This window comes from Carassius gibelio, chromosome B16 (genome assembly GCF_023724105.1).
Source record: "Carassius gibelio isolate Cgi1373 ecotype wild population from Czech Republic chromosome B16, carGib1.2-hapl.c, whole genome shotgun sequence".
NCBI lineage: Eukaryota > Metazoa > Chordata > Actinopteri > Cypriniformes > Cyprinidae > Carassius > Carassius gibelio.
Genome location: NC_068411.1, coordinates 26,821,097 through 26,842,373, shown reverse-complemented (window position 1 = coordinate 26,842,373; position 21,277 = coordinate 26,821,097). Strand labels below are relative to the sequence as shown.

Below are 21,277 nucleotides of genomic sequence, written 5' to 3'. Positions count from 1 at the left end.
CGAGTCAAATCTGCAGCCCAAGGTGCTGTGTTCTTTGTGTCGCCTTTAATAGCTGTGTGCATTTTTAAATGATTATAGGTCAAAACCCAATAAATTAATAGATTAGCAAATGCTTTTCAAATGCAAGTAAAATAGAAAATAAACAAAAAATGATTTGTTCTTGTGTGACAGCGTACCTGAATATAAAAATCTGCGATACAGGCTTTCACTGAGCTTTTGCTTTTGTACTTTTCAGTGATGATAGCCTAAAAAGCTCGGAATAAACTCAATCAGGATATTTCTTTGAAGAATGTTTAGTTCACTAATTATTAAATGCCAGACATTTTATCTAGATATGACTGAAGGTCCTGTGCTAGATGAGGATGTTGAGTTCAGGAATTCAGGATGAACATGCGATTTAATATGTATAGATATATTAAATTTTATAATCAATGTAGTGATATAGATAATATTTTGGGATTTAGTAAGTTGCATTGAAATGTTTGGTCAAGATTCAAGTATCATAAGCAGACATAGTTGACTGCTATCATAATACTGAACCACAAAATACAGTTATCAGATACTTTGGCTAATTTGATAGCACTTCCAGATTTGTTAAAACCTTATAACTCAGATATTTAGACTAAACTGATAATGCTTGATTTAATCTAATGTCTAATTTGATTATTTGATTATTTTTCCCATAATTATACTCTATATCCCCACAATCAGAACAGAAAATGTGATAAACTTGCACAGATTTCATGTGGTTCAGCTGCATATGGAAGTTTTTATATTTATATATGTCTCTTAGTAGAAAAATATTTTCTGAGTATCAGATATTTTGGTTAATTGAATACGGCTTTAAGCTCTAATAATACTTTCATATAAAAAAATAAAATTGCACTAAAGCCATGTAATTTAGAATAAGTGTATTTTTAGCGTACATAGCTTGTTAAAAAATTTTATGCATTATTTCACAAATTTCCCTACAAATACAGAACAGAAAATGTAAATGTAAAAAAATTTATATATTTATCTTTTTTATTTATTTATTATTATTTGTATTTTTTAGTGTATTCGTAGTGCGTAGATACATTTTCAATAAACGTATTCCGTAATTATGAATGACAAAAAAATGGATGGAAAAATCCTGGAAATTCATTGGTCAGAAGGTGTTGGAACCCAGGGGCATGTTCAAGTTCAAAACGGTGTGCAAAGTTTTGCTACGGTTTCCGGGTTGAACGTCATGTTTCCTGGAAACGGCGTGCACCGGTGTGCAACAGGGTTTGAGATGCGTTTTCTCTTGTTTGATGGGTGTGTCAGAACTGCAGTCCAATCAGCAGCAACATGTATATAAAGCACGCAGTGAACTCGCACAATGGCTTCAAGGAAAATAATGTACAAATGTGTTCGTTGCAACTCGGAATACATAACTACTGAGGATATTAGAAGACATGTTGTCGTAAGTTTTATTGTAAAAATATATGATATCAACATAATGATGTTGTTGTTTATATTTTTAGCTTCATTGCAAGTGTATGACATTTGGTATAAAAATAAACGATGGTAATTAAGTGCTTTCCCTAAAAATGAGAAAGAAAATATAGGGTATTAAAACCGTATGAACTACAAATAAAGTCAGTATGTGAGGCTAAATAGATGGCTCTGAAAATTCTTCACAAAGAATGGCCTTCTCAGCTGCCATAGTTGCAACTCTTACGTCATCAGAGCAGTGTTTTCAACGCATCACCGTTTCTGTTTAAAAAACGTCGTGCAACGTTTTGTCAGGCTGAACACAGCCCTGTTCTAGTCTCTAAGAGAACCATGTTTGAATCCTCTCAACGGCCATTTTTCGTCTGATCTCACACTGCTAATGAAACTATTGTAACACACAGTAGAACTAGTGCTACCTGAGGGGATGCAGGGGACCTGAGGTCACAACCTCACGGCAGAGGGGTATTTGGGATTTATTCTTCCTCTCTCTCTCTCTCTCTCTGAGGGATCCTCTCAGCCCATCTCCAGCTCTCTGACAGGAAACGGGGGGTGTGTGTTTTCTCCTCACAGCGCCAGCGGCTGCCGGGGCCACAGATGACTAGAGCTGAGATAATGCATGCTCGACTTGATCTACAAGTGAACCTGACATTTCCCCCTTCTCCTCTTCATCACTGCATGTCCCAAACAGGCAAACAGATATGGAGGAAAAGCGATAAGCGGCCGCCGCTTTGTGACTGAAGTGATGGCTACATAGTTTAGCACAATCAGGGCGAAGACACCGTTAAACGCCGCGTCACAATTCATGGTGTCAAGTTTGTGAATGATACATCCACATAGACATCATTTGACAAGGGCTCGTTTCTTTTCAGTGTGCAACAAACTGAATACTTTATTTCATCTGAGCATAAGCGCCGTGGGCTGCATTTTTGAAGATTTTAAAGGCTACTTTAAAATAAACTAGGCCACAAGATTTTACCAGAGGAAAGCAACACAGCATTGCATTAGGCTATTGAACTGTTTATTTGTGATTATTACCATTTTTACATTTAATGCTTAATTTATCAAGCAGTTGTGCGTTTTATCATTTTAGTACTTTTGCATGAAAGCACTATGGTGGAATCACTGCATACAGCCTTCTGTGATGGTTTCACTGTAAAGGAAAAGGTAGATAACATTTGCACAACTGGTTGCTCATTTTCTCTTAATGGAGCCACTGAAAGGAGCCGGTCAGATGTTCAGTGGTCCTCAAGAGCTCAAGTGACCTCAAATCAGTACTGAGACTGGCTGATACTCTAGAGATGCACGCTCTCAGTGCATTAGGGGACACATTAGCAACCAGGAATCCGTCAGGAAGAACATATGAGGTATTTTCATCCATCTGGACTCACAGAAAGAGCAGGAGCTGCTCTGCAATTGCACTAAAGCTAACACTATGTTAAACGTCTTAATGAATGTACTTGATTAGTTTTATGAAAAGAACAGGGACGTTGAAGTCATGCTTTTTTTGGGACTTGATAATGCAATTCTTCTATAATTTCATTCAGACATTGTTTTCAACTTCTGAATTAAAATTATAATTATAAAAAAAATTACATTTGAGCATAGTGCTAGTGAAGGTCAAGGTAAAAAAAAAGAGAGAAAGTATTAGTTTTACAAGCTGTAAATCCTGTGAAAATTTTTGGCATAAACTTTTATTATTACTATTTTTTTTTTTTTTTTTACTTATCGGTTTAAAAAAAGAGAGCGATAAAGATGAGTTCAAGATATTTGTAAAAAAAAAGATGTCTCAAGACATGTTTTCCCAAAATATTACATTTAATGTTAGTGATTTAAGTATTTGTATGTACTTGTATGTATATTTGTATTTTTCTAAATGTATGAATTGTACATGAAAATTAATTGTATATTTTTGGGAACTCTGAACTTGTGTTTTCACTAGATATTTAAACATGTGTCCCTTTGATCATCTGTTTATGTTGGTCAATGGTACTTTGATGCTGGTGAGGCAGCTGGATAAAATAGTTAAGAAGTCTGTCGCTGAAAGTAGAGTGTGGTATAGTGGTTAAGACCGTTAACTGAAATGTTGCTAGTTTGATCCTCGCTAACATGAAGCTGTAACTGTAATTGCTTCAAATGCAATTTCTATGGCTAACATAAGAATTGACATCAATGGTTTTGCTTAAGAAGTTTGTTTTTTCTTTTTTGTCTGTAAAGAAGTAAAAACTAACACCCGCCTAAAGCGCCACGAAGTTTGATATTTTGCATAACCTCAATCAAATCTGAATTAGCAAGAAACAACATAAGTTTGTCCACAGTGTTGTCTCCCTCGGTTTGCGCCACGTCTTGCCAAAGGTGTTGGAATACGCCACGGCAGAATCCACGGCGAACACTGAGGGGGAAAATCTAGCACAAGGGAGAAGAGTTTGAGCGATGCCAGCTGCTTTGCCATCTGTCACTGTCAAGACTCCACTTGTGGGACACTGAAACAACTTCCTTGAAAAGTAGCCGAGATAATCCACAATAGTTTTCACTTGCAATCTCGATTCCCCTGTTGGAATTCAACATTCCACCATGTGAAGCGGAGATGGTTAATTGGTGGCGAAATCCAGGAGATGTTGGCTGTCCTTTCACGTACATGTGCATATTTTGAAGTCTGCGCAAGCCAGTCTTGGCAATCGATTCTTAAAATGCCTTTCAAGTGAATAAACGTGTGATATATTGTCTAGTTTTGAGTTCGGAGCCAAGCTAGGCTCGCTTTTAGCAAATGAGTTGTGTTATATCAGCAGTTCACCAGTACTACTTCTGTTTTTGAGTTCTAATACATTAAACTTAATGCCCAAAGTCTACTTGCCCTAACTTGCGCTTGCTTCCTCACAGACAAGAGGCCACAGCCGAGGTCCTCGTCTCCTCTTGTCTTTTGTCACACAAGCGCTCATCAAACCAGTCCAGATGGAGGAGCAGCATTAAATCAAAGTATTCAGTGTGAAAATCGCAGATTTTTTGCAGCGGTCATCTGGTGCGCTATCACAGAAGCCTTTTGTGAGATAGAAACGCTTGATAGAGGCTGCAGAAGTCTGGACAGCGTCTGGACGTCTGTCCCAGTGGTCTAGCACATTAGGCGAGGGTGTACGAGCCTGTCAAAACAGGAAAATTAGACCACGGGGGTCGTCAGTAAACTAATTGGGTAACAAAGAGCATACGCAGCCCTGCAAACCCTCGCTTTAACGGTCGGCGAGCAGAGATAAGAGAGTTCACGTCTAATGCGTTCAGAGAGGGGGAGTTCACTATTATTTATTTACCTATGACTCAACATCAAGAATAATTTTATGAAGACCCCATCTCAAATCACGTTGCGCTTTAATGCTGCCCTGGAAGATTATGTAAATGGTTGCTACCTCATGCTGAGAGTTTTCTTTACCCACATTCACTCTAGGTTTCAGAGGTTATATCACATCTGATAGCGTAGCTTTCATTCCTCGCATCTAACAATGAGAGGAATCTGCGCAATCCAATGACGTTGTGTGCGATTGGTTGCCCGGCAGATGCCACCTGCCTCCTCGGGCCTCCAGGTATGCTGATATCTGTACAGGTGTACGGGACGTACAGAGAACACCTTGTTATTGTCCCAATAGCTAGCTCTTGCTGTAGGAGTTGACTGCAAGTTGCATGCAAAGATCAAAGAAGCCTGCAATTGGATTCAAAGTGGAAATTGAAATTGAAATAGGGGGATCTATGGGGAAGGCACACCATTTCAAGAGCCGAATCTGAGCACAAGAGCAAGGCATGTTCCTCTGCCTCCTAGACATTATTACAATGCAAAGCAAACATTATGAATTCAGCGTCGCCATGTCCCCTGAACATAATATGCATGCGAGTTATGTGCAAAGTGCATTCAACTTAACACAAGTCGGGCATTCGAACACTCTACATTTGTTTGCTTTCAAGTCTGCTTGAATTTGTTCAGGTTGTGTTGTGTGGCTGTTTTTATTCATTGTAATTTCAGGCTAATTTGTGCACGCCCAGTATTGTTGCATCTACACAATGGCAATTGCTATCCACTTACGATATTGGCACACTTTAAAGAGATTAAAGAGTTGATGTAATGATGACGTTGTTGTCATTATATACTACATTATTTATTCACCTGATGTGATAAATCAATTTTTTATTTGGTTTTAATGTTTTATATATTGTTTTTAGTTGTAGTGTGTGTATATATATCTTTTATTTGTTTTATTTTTATTATATATTATAATTAATAAATAATGATTGATCAATTAATCATTTTATCATATTATAATTATGATTAATTTATAATATATATATATATATATATATATATATATGTTTTAATATATTTTGTGTGTACATTATTTTATTTTATTTTATTAAAAAGATTTGGAGAAATTTTACAGAGCTCCATACCATGACAGTTCATAATGATTGCAGCTGTCAAAAAAAAAAAAAAAAAGAAACCCTATAAATTACCATAAAAGTAGTACATATGACTTTTCTGAATTAATACAGTTGTTTTAGGAACAAACAGAAATGTTCTTCATTCTTTACAGCTTTTAAATTATTCTGCATTTTGTATCCATCGTCAATGGTGTTTAATCCTGGCATGATGCCTTGACACTCTATTCTTCTGCATTTAGTTTCTTCTGCCACTTCTTGAGATTGTCCTTGATAAAAGGCTTGAATTTCTGTTTTCCACCAGCAAATCTATCAGTTAGCGTCATGAGACTACATAGCACACAAATGAAAAGAACAATTTTACAGCTCCTTTAGGTTGCACGCAAAATCCAGCTGGCATACAGAGGGTGAGTAAATGATGACGGCATGTTCATTTGTGGGCGACCTATCACTTTAAGTGCATTTCTTTTAAATTGTGCCATTATAAATCTGGCCCATCACAGTATATCTCCGGGTGCATGTGCTAATGAAGTCCCCAGCAGCCCTCTGACTGTACCGTTCAGCCCTGGAGGAGAGAGACAGCGACAGGAAGAGCTCCTGTCCTGGAGGCTAAGTGCTCATTAAACCAGATGGCATTAGAGCTGAAACCTTTCTGTGCCTGACGTTTCAAAACCCGTCGAGATGACAATAGAAGTCCAATGTAAGGTGCTGGCTAGCATCTACCCCTTATTTTATAATTCATCAGATGAACCAATCAGACGTTCAGTATCATGAAATGTGACATGTCAAAGAAAACATTAAATGACAGACAAAACATGCTGTATAGCATGTCCTGTTTATTCACCGCTGTTCGTAATCTCGATTAAAAGCCATTTGAATCTGTTGGCCATTGTTTAGCCAGTAAATAGGACACATTTTTTGCTTCAGAAAAGATTGCGATTAAATCAGCACCGAGTCGAACTATGTTTTAAAGCAAGGTGATTTTGAATAAATATGCATGGTTCCTATAGCAACAGTGAACAGTGCAAAACGATAGGCCCGAGCGAACCTCAATGGGTGTTCCTTAAAAGATTGGTAGAGCCGGAGTGATTCTCAATTTAATCGATTTCAAACGAAAAAGTCAATTTAACAAAGTTGAAAAGAGAAAGCCGCAGAGAGGCGAGGAGGAGGAGGGGGGCTGAAAGCATTCTTTTGCACTCAAGCAGTAAACTAACTACGGCACGCGGGCTGAGATTTCTTCCCCATTATCTCCCACCTCACATTTGCTCTTAGGCAAGCAGTTTAAAAGCCAAGCGATTGAGCCAGTGATCCAATTTGAAATGCAGAAATGATTAGAGCAGCTTGCCTCATTTCATATCGAAATTCTCTGATTTATGACAGGGCAGGCGCCAAGATCTATCTCCAAAGGGAATTAGCGTGCAATTTCTCTTTTTGCATATTTCCGTTATTTAGCCTCCCAATAGCAGATGCTCGCTTGAAAAAAAAAAAAAAAGAAGCAAAGACGGCACCAAGGAGGAGGCATCTTTTCATTTTAGGCAATGAAACCACTGCCATTTAAAAAGAGCAGGCTGGAACGGATGACAGGCATGGGAATATATTTTCTGGGCTAGATAGTGATTTAGAAAAAATACAGGGCTTTATTTAGTTTATCAAACAGAACATGAAAAGGAGAAACATCAGGGTTTATTTTTAAAGAATCCATAATTTCGTATGGATGCGTGTGAAGGGGATTTGGACGTTTGCTGCGTGGAAGGGGGAAGAAAATGTCCCCCGCAACTCACCCGTCCAGCAAGCCCACGGAAATATTAATGCGCGGAGATAACGAGAGCTGCTGGAAAATCTGCCTTAATGAAATTTCCAGTTGACCACATGCAATTTGTTTCATCACGGTGAACAACTAATTGAAGTCGCCGTATCGAGGGTGCGTTATGTTGTAAACAGAGTCTTAGAGCAGGTCCGGTCCTGTTATCCTCACCTTCAGCCTGCACCTCTGCCTCGAACCCTCGCACACGTCAGCCTGACATACCACATTCATATATTCATATAGAGGGGTGCGCAAAGTGAGAACGGCTGTGAATACAGTGTGTGTGTGTGTGAGAGGGTTAAGGCTGGAGAGTTAAGGTTCTGAATGGCTTGTTTGAAAGGAAAAAATCTATCATTTATGCGTTTGCCAGACACTTTTATCCAAATCGACTTGCATTACATTAAATGTTTGCAATTCATATATTCCATGGGAAAATAACCCATGACCTTGGCATTGCTAGTGACATGCTTGACTGTTTGAGCTATAGAAATTTCATTCAAACTAAAATAGAATACAAAATAATTAGTTTTTTAATACGTTTCTTTTGCTATTTATTTGTATGCTTTTGTTGTATCTTTGTAACATTGTGGTTCATTTTTATGTTACTACTTCATATATATATTTTTAAATCCCAATGTGACTTCTAAACATTTAAACAAATATTTAGAATATATTTATTTATTATTTATATCTACACTTTATTTTACATACATTTACATTACAAATACATTGCCAGACATTTCATTTTCCAACAATTATGTTTAATATTTCACTGGTTACATTAAGAGATCTTAAAAGCCAGAAATTTCAAGTTGGTCTAATACATGTTCCAAAATTATAAATAAATGCATATATTCATAATTGATTCAAATAGAGTGGAGTTTACCGTGAGAATGTAGATGTGACAAATCCTAATGTAACCATATTTCTCATGCGGAATTGAATGGTTTTGGTCAAAGGCTTCAAATGAAAAGGTACAACCTGCTTTAAATCTCTTCCCGTGCAGTTTGGTGGCAGAAATGAAGAGTGTGTAGCGTGGACACTGGGATTTCTGGATAGCGTGGCAGCGGTCGGTCAGCACCGCTATCATTAGCCCGTTGTTTACACACAGGCCTGGAGTCAGGGTGGCTCTCAGTGTCACCAGCCACTTTCTTCCCTTCACCTCCTTCAGCTGATCAGAGGATCAGGGTATCAAGGCCGGATTAGCGGCGACTTGGGATTTGTGTGATTGGCTAATTTATTGCGGCGATGGCAGGTCTTTCATCTATGGCAACATTTAATCAGCTGCCGCCACACAGGCTATTACAGGTTAGCTCCTTTCTGTGGGCCTTCGCGCCACTGCCATCAGCTCCATCACAATTCCCCCTGAAATTTCCAAATTATCTGGAACAGGCTTTAGCTGCTCCGTAATAAAAATTAGAGCTGATTCCCGATAGAAGCTTTCGTTCGTACCGGGCCAATTATAAATAGTAAAGCCGCGGCTCGGAAAGAGGTGGAGGAGAGGAAAAAAAGGGGAAGGGAGGGAAAAAAGCCAACTCTGAGGGATGTTAGCGAGGAACTTATCGGCAGCCTCTGCTTCCCTGCTCTGATCCAAATCCGACCAGCTGAAAATTTATATTAGATTTTATCGCACAGGCCTAAGTCGTGAAAAATCAATGAAGGTTATCTTTTATGTTGCAGCAACTTGTGGAAATATTGATTTTCATTTTATGGCGAATTTGGAGCATCAGTTTGTAATCACTCGCTCGCTGACTACACTGTTTTGGTCACTGTATCTCTTACACATGGAGAGAGAGAGAGATGGCGAAGCGGTGGAGTGAGACTAGAGATCTGTTACTTACACACAGCGCCTCCAGTGAAGGTCTTAAATCAAGCGTCACCTCAGCATCTGTCTGCAAATGAGAGACGCTTTCGCTTCACTTGTACGTCGACGAGAGAATGCAAAACATTATCTACTGGTTTATTGTGGCATGTGTGTGTTCATTTGCAATCTGTCAATCAATTTTTTTGTTTTCTTAATGCTATTAACCTTGAGGATTGTTCAGTCAAACATATTGCAGTCTCTCTTGGATATTTGAATGTCTTAAAATCATTCTAGTGCTAAAATCACAAGTATACTATATTTCTTTTTAAACAAATTGTCAGTTTCAATAGATGCAATGTTTTGCAAGGGTCTCTGAGAGATAGCTTAGAATAGTATAGTATACAATATGTATACTGTGCAAAGTTTGGAATGGTTGGGAATGTTGCACTAAAGTTTTTTTGTTTTTTTTTTATGAACTGAAAATAATTACACACCAAATCAGCATATTAGAATGATTTCTGAAGGATCATGTGACACTGAAGACTGGAGTAATGGTGCTGAAAATTCCGCTTTGCATCACAGGAATAAATTACATTTTAAATTATATTAAAATAGAATATGTTTCATTTAAACTGTAATGATATTTCAAAATATGTCTGTTTGTACTGTATTTTTGATCGAATAAATCTAGCCTTGATGAGCATAAGAGACTTCTTTTTGATCTTTAGTGTATATATATGTATAATACACAAAGATAATTTATGCAAAATTGTATTCAAATACAATATAACCATAAGAGAGCCACACTGAATTAAACATGCAGGTCATGTCATATATTTTGAGACACCATACAGAATATAATATTGATGAATAGCAGGATTTGCATCACATGATACTCATCTACATATAACAGTTCACACATGTCCCCCCTTTTTTCATGAACTGCATCATTAGCTTCTTTGGCTGGAGAGCTTCTGGGCCTTGAGAGAGAGAGAGAGAGAGAGAGAGACTGGGCAGACCTTTGCTTCTGAATAAGAGATGACTCCAGACGGTGGGGATGAGAGAAAGGGTTAATCCGATTCTCATTTTAGATAGTTGTCGTGGCAACAATCAGACGGTCTCTGTTGCTCTTTGACAGGCCTGTAAAATTCTGAGGTCAGCCTGGATCTAAGGAGTTATTGTATGGTTAATTTGAGATGTGAAACGGGAGCAGTGTTAAATGTCCGAGGGTTCTCTGTCTCACTGCCAGTGTGGAGAAAGACGTCCAGGTGGGTGAGACTGCCAGGAGAGGGTCAAAACACCCTTTATGACAAGGCTTTACTGAAAGAATCTTGATTCCATCTCTCCTGAATTAGATAGGACAGCAAATGGATAAAAATCATGCAAATCTCTTAATATGTAATTTGTTTCTCTTAAAAATAATTTAAGAGCAAATAAAGATTTTTCTCAAGATTTCTGCGTCTGCTGAGAAAATAACTATTTTGTGAGTTTCTCACCTCTGTTTCAAATTGTGAGATACTACTCTTAAAAATATAGTTTCCAGGAGGTTTTTGAAGCGATGACAGTAGAACTGCAAATCGCAAAGGCGATAACCCGCAATAAGGCAGAAGCAGTGATTGTAATTCGTATCTTTCAGTGAAGCACGATTCTGTGATCAGAAGTAAATCTCCATCCGAATGCCAGAGGGCGCTCTCACGCTGAAACTCCATATACGCCTCGCAGAAGAAATCCAGGAAATGCAGTTACTGAATAAACACAAGATTTAACTGCTTTCATTAATTCAACATGACTAATAAACACACGACTACGACAATATACGGTTTATCTGAGTTCGTCTTATCATTTTTATTGCAAAAAAGCATATAATAATGCTGTGCTAATCGGCATTTATCCTTTATCACTGCTTAGGATACAATTAAACATGTATTCTGCCTTATTCTGTGTAAGAAGCCACATCATCTCACAGAAGGATTTATTTCAAACACTCGACTGACCTTATGAAGTGAGTTTGGAGTAAAAACATGTTATTTAATTTGGCATTTTCACATGCTTTCAGCGGTATTTACTACACATACTGTAGCCACAGTTCACTGACAAGCTACGTGAACAACTTTAATAATCGCAGAACTATTTCTTCGATTTGATAACTGCAATAAAATCATCTGCGATTATGAACACGATTTTGCGTAGCATGTCAGTGATTTACTCCTCTGTGAAGGTATGTGCTGGAGATTTACTACTAATCGCAGAACCAGCTTTATTGACAAGATGCGCATGACAAACTCATTTGATTAATTGTGCATCCCTAGTTACTACAGATGCAAAAACACAGAAAATCGAACCTGATCCAATTTTTTTATGACAGATGAAAGTTTCGGAGGCAGTATGTAAACATGATTGAAACAACATGAGGTCGTATTTATTTTATAATGTCCGAGAATTTAAAGGTTTTGAAAGGGGGTTTCCCAGCAATGCCATAAAAGAACCATGAGTGCAATGTTCTTGAATTACCCTGTTTATAGTGTGAAGACCATTTTAATAATCTGATTAACCCTTTTTTCCACTATAAAGTAACTTTTGTGCAATGGAACCTTTGTTTTTAGCAAATCTGCAGTCAAATTTGAGAACTCACCGTATTAACGCAAACATTTCTCAGTAGATTCTCTCTAAATTCTCTCATAATCTGAACTTTGCCACCCACATTAATTTTATAATTGTATATGCCATCTGTTTATTGCTCCTAAAGAAAATAATCTGTAACCAAGCTGATGCTTAAATGAGCTTTGAAAGAGCAGCCACTGAGCAACACTTCCTTCTCACATATACTGTAGGTTGACAGTGTGTTTCTGACATTTTATCTGTCATGAATGCATACTTTGCAGGAGCAAATCACTATAGCTCAGCAGTTGCAGGGGTTGTGGACACTGGAAAGGAAATGATGTCACGTGAGGCACCTGAGAGTGACTTCAGCCCATTTTCACTTAGCTAAACTATTTCTGCTGCACTCTAATGAAGGTGTGCCTGGGGCGTCACATCTAATGGCCCAGAAAGACAGACATTTTGCCTGCCAGTAATGGGCTACTGTAACAGCTGTCCAAGATCTCTACCAATCCTGCCTCGGAGTAAGGAGATGATGTTCTCTAGGCTTTCATTGGCCTTTAAAAAAAGCCATTTGAAAAATGAAATAGAAAAAAAACTGGCAGAGAGAACAGCCAGGCAGCAGCAGCAGCAGCCCTTTCTCCACAAAAAGGGTGCGAGTGCATTTTAGTAGCTTTTCTCTATCTTACCGCTTTCACCTTATAGATAGAACTTAAAGCGGCGCGTTTCGACCCCGGCCAGAAAAGAAAAACGACGTTACACATTCGGAATAATTTGCCGGAGCATTATAAAAACGTAACCTCAATCGGCCTTTGAAATGGATACTGATTCTTTAAATTCTTCCGGGCCGTCTCAGGAAATAGTGAGATGGTGGCGATAGGGAGGCACAATGTGGCCAAAGTTCAGTCCTGAACGCTCGCCTTCTCCTTGCCGAAAGCCTTCTGCATTCTTTTTGCTATTCCCAGGCACCTGAGATCAGGCCGTAATCGGAGAGATCAGAAACTGGATCGTTGGGAAAAATTCGGGGCTGATAGTTCCACACTCTCCAGAGTTACATGAGAGGACGCTAGGCTGGTGGAGAGGTTATTGATACTGAATACACCATTAAACTCTAGAAACTGCCTGAGCTTCAGTGTCACTTCTCATCATGTGTGCATATATATCCCAGAATTCTCCTCTTCTCATCCACAGGACAGACTGGTTGTCTTATTTTTTGGTCTATGTTCCTAAACAGTTCAGTTTTATGTTAATTCCTTTTGTTCCCAAGTCTTAACAATAATGATGGCCAGTGACATCTTGTCAATACTTATTATTTTTTACACTTTGCAAAAATGTACAGTAAAATATTTGGATTTCTATGATGTATTAAATGTTTTTGCAAACTTAGGCCTGACGTTTAGACGTAAGATTTTTTAATGATTTGAAATAAGTGTCTTATACTCTCAAGGCTGCATGTTTTTTTTAACTAGAATACAGTGAAAACAGTAGCAGTAATATTATTACAATTTAAAATAAATATAATCAATTTTAATAGATTTTAACATGTAATTTATTCATGTGATGCAAACGTGAATTTTCAGTAGCCATTACTCCGTTCTCTTCATTCAGCCTTGCTGAAATGTACTTTTTTGAAGAATGTACTGAACATACTGACATTTACAGATAAGAAAATATGTCTCAAGTATATACTTAAAAAATGTATAGTTCCCCAACAATAAAGAATTATCAGTTTTTATTTTTCATTCTCAAACTGTAAGGATTTTTTTATTGTGTGTGTGTGTGTGTGTGTGTGTGTGTACTTTCTTACTAATGCTTTCAAGACAATTACTAATTTCTCAACATTTAACAAAACTAAATATTTATTAATAAATAACAGATACTGTATAATAATCTTGGTGATAAATTAGCAGAATTTACAACAACATTGTAGAATACATCATTGAAAACTTTTGCATTTCATTAAAAAATTATAAAAAAATATTATGTGGAAGATCAATGCATTTAAAATATTTAGTGAGAAAGAAAGGGTCATTAACTGACCCAAATCTGATACTCCCTGTGTTGGAAGTGTTAGAAAAAAAATCTGAATTAAACATATAATCTTTATTGTTGAGCCCTGTTGAAAATCATAAAGTTCCTTGTGCTTATGAGCTTGTTGCTAAATTGTCCCCAAATAAACTAATGATTTGTGTGTGTGTTATCTCCACCGCTGCAGAAGACGAAGCCTCACGTCCCGCTGGTGCTGAACGCAGGCCCCCGGTGGCTGCTGGATGTCACTTGGCAGGGAGCAGACGACAACAAGAACAACTGTGTGGTTTACAGCAAAGGTAAGAGGACGCTTTATCTGCCCCGTACCAAACACGCCAGCACTGCACACTTCTGCTGTCTGCATCTCTTTTCTTTCTTTCCTTTTGACCCGAGTGTGTGTACAGCTAATCCTCCGAGATGTTTGGTGTGGCTTTGGTTCCCATGTCTCTTACATCTATTAGCGGTGTGATTTGTAATGTAAGGTTGTGAGGTCACAGGTCATAGTGGTTTTGCTATGACAAATGTCATTCGCTGACATTTGCTTTGTTGACATTATTTTCCGTGTTTCCAAATGCATTTCAACAGCGGATGGCCCAAAGGCGTCAGTGATTCACGCGTTTCTTCAAGCATCAAGCTGCGCACATGTAGCAAATCCTCTGGACTTCAAACACAACATTAAGATCTAATAACCCATCCATGCTGTCTAAACTTCACACAATATGATTGAGAAGACACAGTTGCAACTCTTAGTATTCCACCAGAATACTATAATTTCAACAGTTATTATTACTGTAAAATCAGAATAAATTCCAAGCCAGGCTCATTGGAATACATGCCTGTGGTGACGTTTCTGCAAAATGGTATTACATTGCTTCTTGCACGTTTCGCATCAATTTCAAAGTGAAATATCCAGCGAGTGGCACTAAAAAAAAGTGTTCGATTTTAATTAAAACAGGTGTTTTTATTAACAACCACCTGTACTAAAACCCAGCCTGAACCTAACCAACAGCGTTAACAAAAGCAAACCTGGGGTAAAAATGGATTTGATAAAGCAACCATGCCATTTTTGTTTTTCACAAGATTCATACCTGATGCTCAGATAAATGCTGTGCTGTACCAGGTGGACTGCCGAGCAAGTTTACTATGTCGGAAAAACAATGCATATGCTACTGGTTTTGTGATGCAAACATCTAAATGTATTACAAATAATACACTATGGTAAAACTGTTTTGAGGTCATTACATGCTATGTAAAAAACTGCTCAAAAATAAGTTTATTAATAGATAATCTGCCCTGTAATCATAATTTGTGTAAACAGGAACAAAAGTTGTTAGTGTTTTACTGCCAATAGTCAGCTGGACACTGTATGTACACTATAGGTATGTTTTTGGAGTTTTGTAAAAATGTAAGTTATAATTTACAGTGAAATTGTCATTGCAATTTCATGTCATGATGATACAATATTAGCTAATAGCGCGTGAACACGGTTTTACTGTAGAAACAACTATATTGTCTGAGGAAAATGTGTCACTCTGTTTGTAAGCTGTGTGGGCTTTTGCATGAGCATTGCTGCACGGTTGCTAGGGTTGTTGGTCATATGATTGTTGTTGTTGGTGTTTGTAAGGGGGTTGCCGGGTAGATGCTCGAGTGTTGTTTGTGGTCACTATTTTGGCTTGATTCCATCAGTGTTTCAACAGAATTTTTTTTCTTGTCCAGTAAGTCTCTCAACACCCCTTCTTAACAAGGTAATAGGTATTAGCTGAGGTGTTAGCAAGGTAATTTGGCTAATTTCAGTCATTAGTCTAGCAAGCAGTCGCTATTGTATTTTAGCAGAAACTGTGCTGTCCATTATCATTTTTGTAAGGGTAACATGACCATTTAAAGTGTTGTTCTTTATGAACACATGCTTTGATGTCTATATTGCATTGGGTGCACGTATGAACAAGTAAATAAGCAAAGTACAAGGATTCCAGAGCGAGAGCTATCATTTAGCCGGATGTTTTTCAGATGATTATGACTGAAACAGACTTTCTTCCCCCCTCAAAGTGAACACGAGGCAGACGTGGGATTTTTCGTTTCCCAGCTCTCATCTTCTAATCACTACACTGCACTGTGGGGCTGATCCTCTTTACCAGCGCCTTCATTTGTGCACTTTATCAGCAAATCATTAAAGTTTTGATAAGCTGTTAAAGAAGATTACGCAGTTCTTTTAAAATCGTCTAATCTTTTTGCCAGGAGACTGAATATGGGAAACAAAAAGACTAATAACAGGATTTCGGGAGTGTTTTGTTAAGTCTATAATTTCTTCTCTGCCTTCATATTTATTAGCGAAAGAGAATGACTTCACTGCGAGGTCACCGATTCATCTTTGCTGGACTGTATTTTATCAAATGCATAGTTACGGTTTTGGATGCTGATTGGTCTGATTGGATATTTAAATGTAAATGTATGCTCATTTTATTCTGTCAATACATTTATATTACTTTTGCCATCTTCTAATGCTCACTTAAAGGTAATATTGAAATTTTAAATAATATTTTAGATATTTTAAACAAATAATTTCATAACATTGTTATATGTAATATTTAGCAAATTTCAAAGTGATTACTCAGTTTCCGTTTTTTTTAATATTATTTTTAATTGGTACATTATATGCACTTTTTGTAAGTGCTTGCCAAACATAATAATGGGTAAAATAAATAAATACGCACATTAAACCGATTAATAAAAATGAGACTCTGAGGAAGAAAAGAATGCACATTTTTCTTGTTGTCTGACATACTTGTTTAGGATACAGCAGAGATTTATTGACATTTTATTGCGAATAGTTGCATCAGCGTTCTCTCAAGGCCTTGAACGTTTACAATCCAGTCCCTGTACACAACATCACCCTCACTGCGCTAAAACACATTCTATGAACAGACACGCATGGTGAAGATGGGAATTGTGTGTTTGCTCCAGTAATAAATGCATCCCACAATCCTGTACAGTTTAATCTGTTATATTCAGACCTGTGTATGATTCCCTGCGGGCAGCTCTGAGCGACCAATGGAGGACTCACTGAAAATAGCGCAGCAGGAATAATCAGGAAACTAGCAACAACAAACCTGTAAACAAACACTTGTCTTATTACCTTCCATCTTTTTAGCCTCATCTTCCCTTTTCCCTCTGTATTTCCAGGTTTTGGCTCATTTCTGAATACAGATGCTCTGGATTGTCCGGTGTAAGAAGTGTTTTTCCTCTTCAATGTATTATTGTGTAATCATCTACTTTAGAAAAACCCGCCTCTAAACAGCATGAAAGAACAAAGTGAACTGTGGTTGGTTGATTTAGATGTGAGTCTGATGTTCTTGGCCAGGTATATGGTGAGAGTTGAAAGTCTAGCTCTTTGTGACTAAGTTGATGGTCACAGATATGACACTTATTTTGTCTTGTATTATTTATGTATCCTAGTTGTGTTGTTTTTCTAAGACATTAATATGCCTGTCAGACACTGAAATGACACTCAAAATCTAATTTATTCTTTTGAAATTTGGGCAGCAGACAGTTGAGCTCTTGTACGTTTGGACAGCAGATATTCTGCTCTAGTGTGTCTGATTATTTAAAGGTCACCTAAATTTTCCCTCTAAGCCTCTTAGAAGCAGGAACAGTCAGATAGAGCGTGTCAGAGGAGTCGAGGGGGAAATTTGGCCATTGTGCGTGTGGAAATTGACCAGTGTAACGAGAGCGTTTGACATAAGCTCATAGACAGCAGGACTGGACTAATTCACTGTCTTTGCGCAGCTCATATTCTGTAATTCCTCTCCATCTGATTCTCCTCCACACATCTCTATTGTGCTTTTGCTATGACAGAGTCAAAGCAGAGACATGTTACCTTGACCTCCATTGCTGCCTTGACCTCCTGCTTTTTCTTTTCATAATCTTCTGTCTCTCATCTTCTATCTATGTATATAGGCACTAAGGATGTGAATCATAAAGAATGTGAAAGAAGTGATTCTGATTCAGATCCTGATTCCATTTAACAAATACTGTTCTTCAGTGATTCTATTAATTCCTTAATATTATAAAAAATTATTATAATACACTGAAGAAGGACCCCTCCCAAATAATTAGCCCTAATTATATTTTAGGTTAATAGACTGTAGGCAAAGCCAGAGTTGTTTTTTTTTTTTTTTTTTTTTTTTCATGCACTGGTCAGTTTTTTTTTTCTCTAGCTATATAGTTTGCATAACATCCTATTATAATATATATGTTCATATACTGTATCTCCTGCACTTAGTCAGAAATCTCAAATATGTCAACAATGTGCAATCAGAATTTTGAACCTGTCTTTATCTAGTGTTTAGATTTTTGTTCTGGAAGTGTATGCAAATGTTTACATATTTAATTAGATAATGCTCAATTTGCATATTTAAACAACATTTCAGAAAATGTCTAATAGTACTGTGAATCATCAATCAACTATGGAAGTATGGTGATGTGTATAAGTGAAAATTTTCCACCCTATTCACCTGTGGTGTCTTGCCTTAAAAATACTAAACAAAAGTTTTAAAAATGCATTTGGAACTAATTGATGAAGCTTTTTGACCGGCTCAATTAAAAAAAAGACCAGCTCATAAGAGTAATTTTTCATCCATATCAGCCTATATCAGAATGAGTCTTTATTTTAGTTTTTTTTATTAATTATTGCACCAAGTTTTCCCTTATAAAATTGGGTTAAAACTAACAGTTAAATATGATTTATTTTGCAGTGGTGCTGTAGATTCAATATCAATGCAGAAAACGCTAAGAAGCACCTTCATAACCAAATGTGATGCAAATGATTTGGTTGCCATATTTTTTTTGGAACTGGTTCTGAATACAAACCCATTCTCGATTCCCAACCCTAATAGGCACCGAAGTGTTTCATCACTGTACAAACCGAACCTTCAAACGTATATTTATCTCCATTTGTGTGTACATCTTTGTGTAAGCGCAGTACTGGGTGAGGGGTTTCACGCTGACAATAAAGCGCTAGAAGACGGACACATGCCAGCTGAGTTTGGAACGACACAAAAGACAAACGCTGTCGTGTTTTAAACTGTTAAGGCCATTAAATTGTTTTCATTTCATCTTCCCCTTTGAAAAGCATGGAGGCAAAGCACACGGAGGTGCCAGGGTTATTATCTCTTATCTTTGAACAGCGGAAAATACTGCAACGCATAATAACCAAACAACTGCACACAATGTAAAATTTCATTATCAGGGTGTTAAAACTGGGTTGTACCCTGAAGGGGTCCCCACCACAGCTCTGAGCGCCAGCGTAATTATGTTTAATTAAAATACAACAGAGATCAACAGAATCATTTTCATTAGGAAATTATTAATGATTCTACCGTAACAATAATTGATTGCAGTGAGACGGGCTGCAAGAACAGACGGTCAGAGAGAGAGAGAGAGAGAGAGAGAGAGAGAGAGAGATGGGAGAGTTGCATAATTTTAAGTTGACAGCAGCACACACACATACAAACACACTCACATTTACTGGACATAAGGTGTACTAAAACAAGACCGTGTCTTTGAACTGAGACCAGAGGCTATAACAAAAGGGATCATGTTGAACATTGGCACATTATATTTGATAAACTTTTACATTTTATGACTAGTAATGGGAGGACTGAGAGTTAAAATAACCTCAATTAGCTCTAGTATTTTACCGTGTCCATGTACCATTTGAATTTAACCATCACTTACTGTACAAAAGGTTAATGTTTTTTGGACATGGTACCATGCAAGTATCACGGTATTCTCAGAAATACTGTGTACTGTACATACCAGGGCACAACTATCTGAAATGCTTGATGTGTGTGTGTGTGTGTGTGTGTGTGTGTGTGTGTGTGTGTGTGTGTGTGTGTGTGTGTGTGTGTGTGTGTGTGTTTGTGTGTGCGTGCGTGCGTGTGTGTGCGTGTGTGTGTGTGTGTTTAAAAGTACTGTAGTATTACCACTGATGCTGTGATAGTAATTTCCAAAAGACGTGGCATTACCATGACCCAAAAAAAAAATAATTAAAGCAGAAGGATTTAGTGACACTGCTGTGTTTCACTGTGCATAATTGGTCAGTATGTACAGTTTTAGTAGTGCTGTGTGTGTGTGTGTGTGTGGATCACAAAAGGTTAATGTTTTTTGGACATGGTACCATGCAAGTATCACGGTATTCTCAGAAATACTGTGTACTGTACATACCAGGGCACAACTATCTGAAATGCTTGATGTGTGTGTGTGTGTGTGTGTGTGTGTGTGTGTGTGTGTGTGTGTGTGTGTGTGTGTGTGTGTGTGTGTGTGTGTGTGTGTGTGTTTGTGTGTGCGTGCGTGCGTGTGTGTGCGTGTGTGTGTGTGTGTTTAAAAGTACTGTAGTATTACCACTGATGCTGTGATAGTAATTTCCAAAAGACGTGGCATTACCATGACCCAAAAAAAAAATAATTAAAGCAGAAGGATTTAGTGACACTGCTGTGTTTCACTGTGCATAATTGGTCAGTATGTACAGTTTTAGTAGTGCTGTGTGTGTGTGTGTGTGTGGATCACAACCTCCTGCTGCTACTATTAATTATGATTCAATTGTGTAGCTCTGGAGCTGCTAAGAGTGATGTTCAACTCCCCCGTGGCATTTCTAATCAGCTCATGAAGTACCTGCACCTGGATTGTGTGTGTGTGTGTGTGTGTGTGTGTGTGTGTGTGTGTGTGTGTGTGTGTGTGTGTGTGTGTGTGTGTGTGTTCAAGAGTACGCACACTCCTCCTCTCTTGTAAGAGTGTGTGTGGGCTTGATAATTTAACCTGCATAATTGTATAATCGATGTTGAGAAATGCCTGTGCATCGATTTCCAGAGGGCAGACAGATCTCAGTGTCACTGTGAGAGCTGAGCTTTAACACACTGTAGCTGAGCATTCAATACAGACACACACAGACACAGTAAACACTCCACTTCCTGTATCCCACAATACATCAGCACATTATGGCAAAGCATCTCTTACGCTGAGCTCTTCATGGATATTTCACCCCAAAAAATAAAATAAAAAAAATATTTTTTAACAAATGTATCATGTTATTTTACAAAGTTGATTTTGTTTTGTGGGTGCCCCAGAACAGGCTCTCATACTAGGTTGTTTGAAAAACA

General features: G+C 37.7%; 1 protein-coding gene across 2 annotated transcripts in view; it reads left to right on the top strand.

Moving 5' to 3' along the window:
- Window positions 1–21,277, top strand: part of LOC127975139 (zinc finger protein ZFPM2-like) — a 144,447-nt gene that overhangs the window by 79,286 nt on the left and 43,884 nt on the right. For both annotated transcript variants that reach the window (XM_052578960.1, XM_052578961.1), the window contains one exon: window positions 14,311–14,422. In XM_052578960.1, coding sequence (XP_052434920.1) covers window positions 14,311–14,422 — 112 coding nt within the window. The remainder of the gene's footprint in view (window positions 1–14,310; window positions 14,423–21,277) is intronic.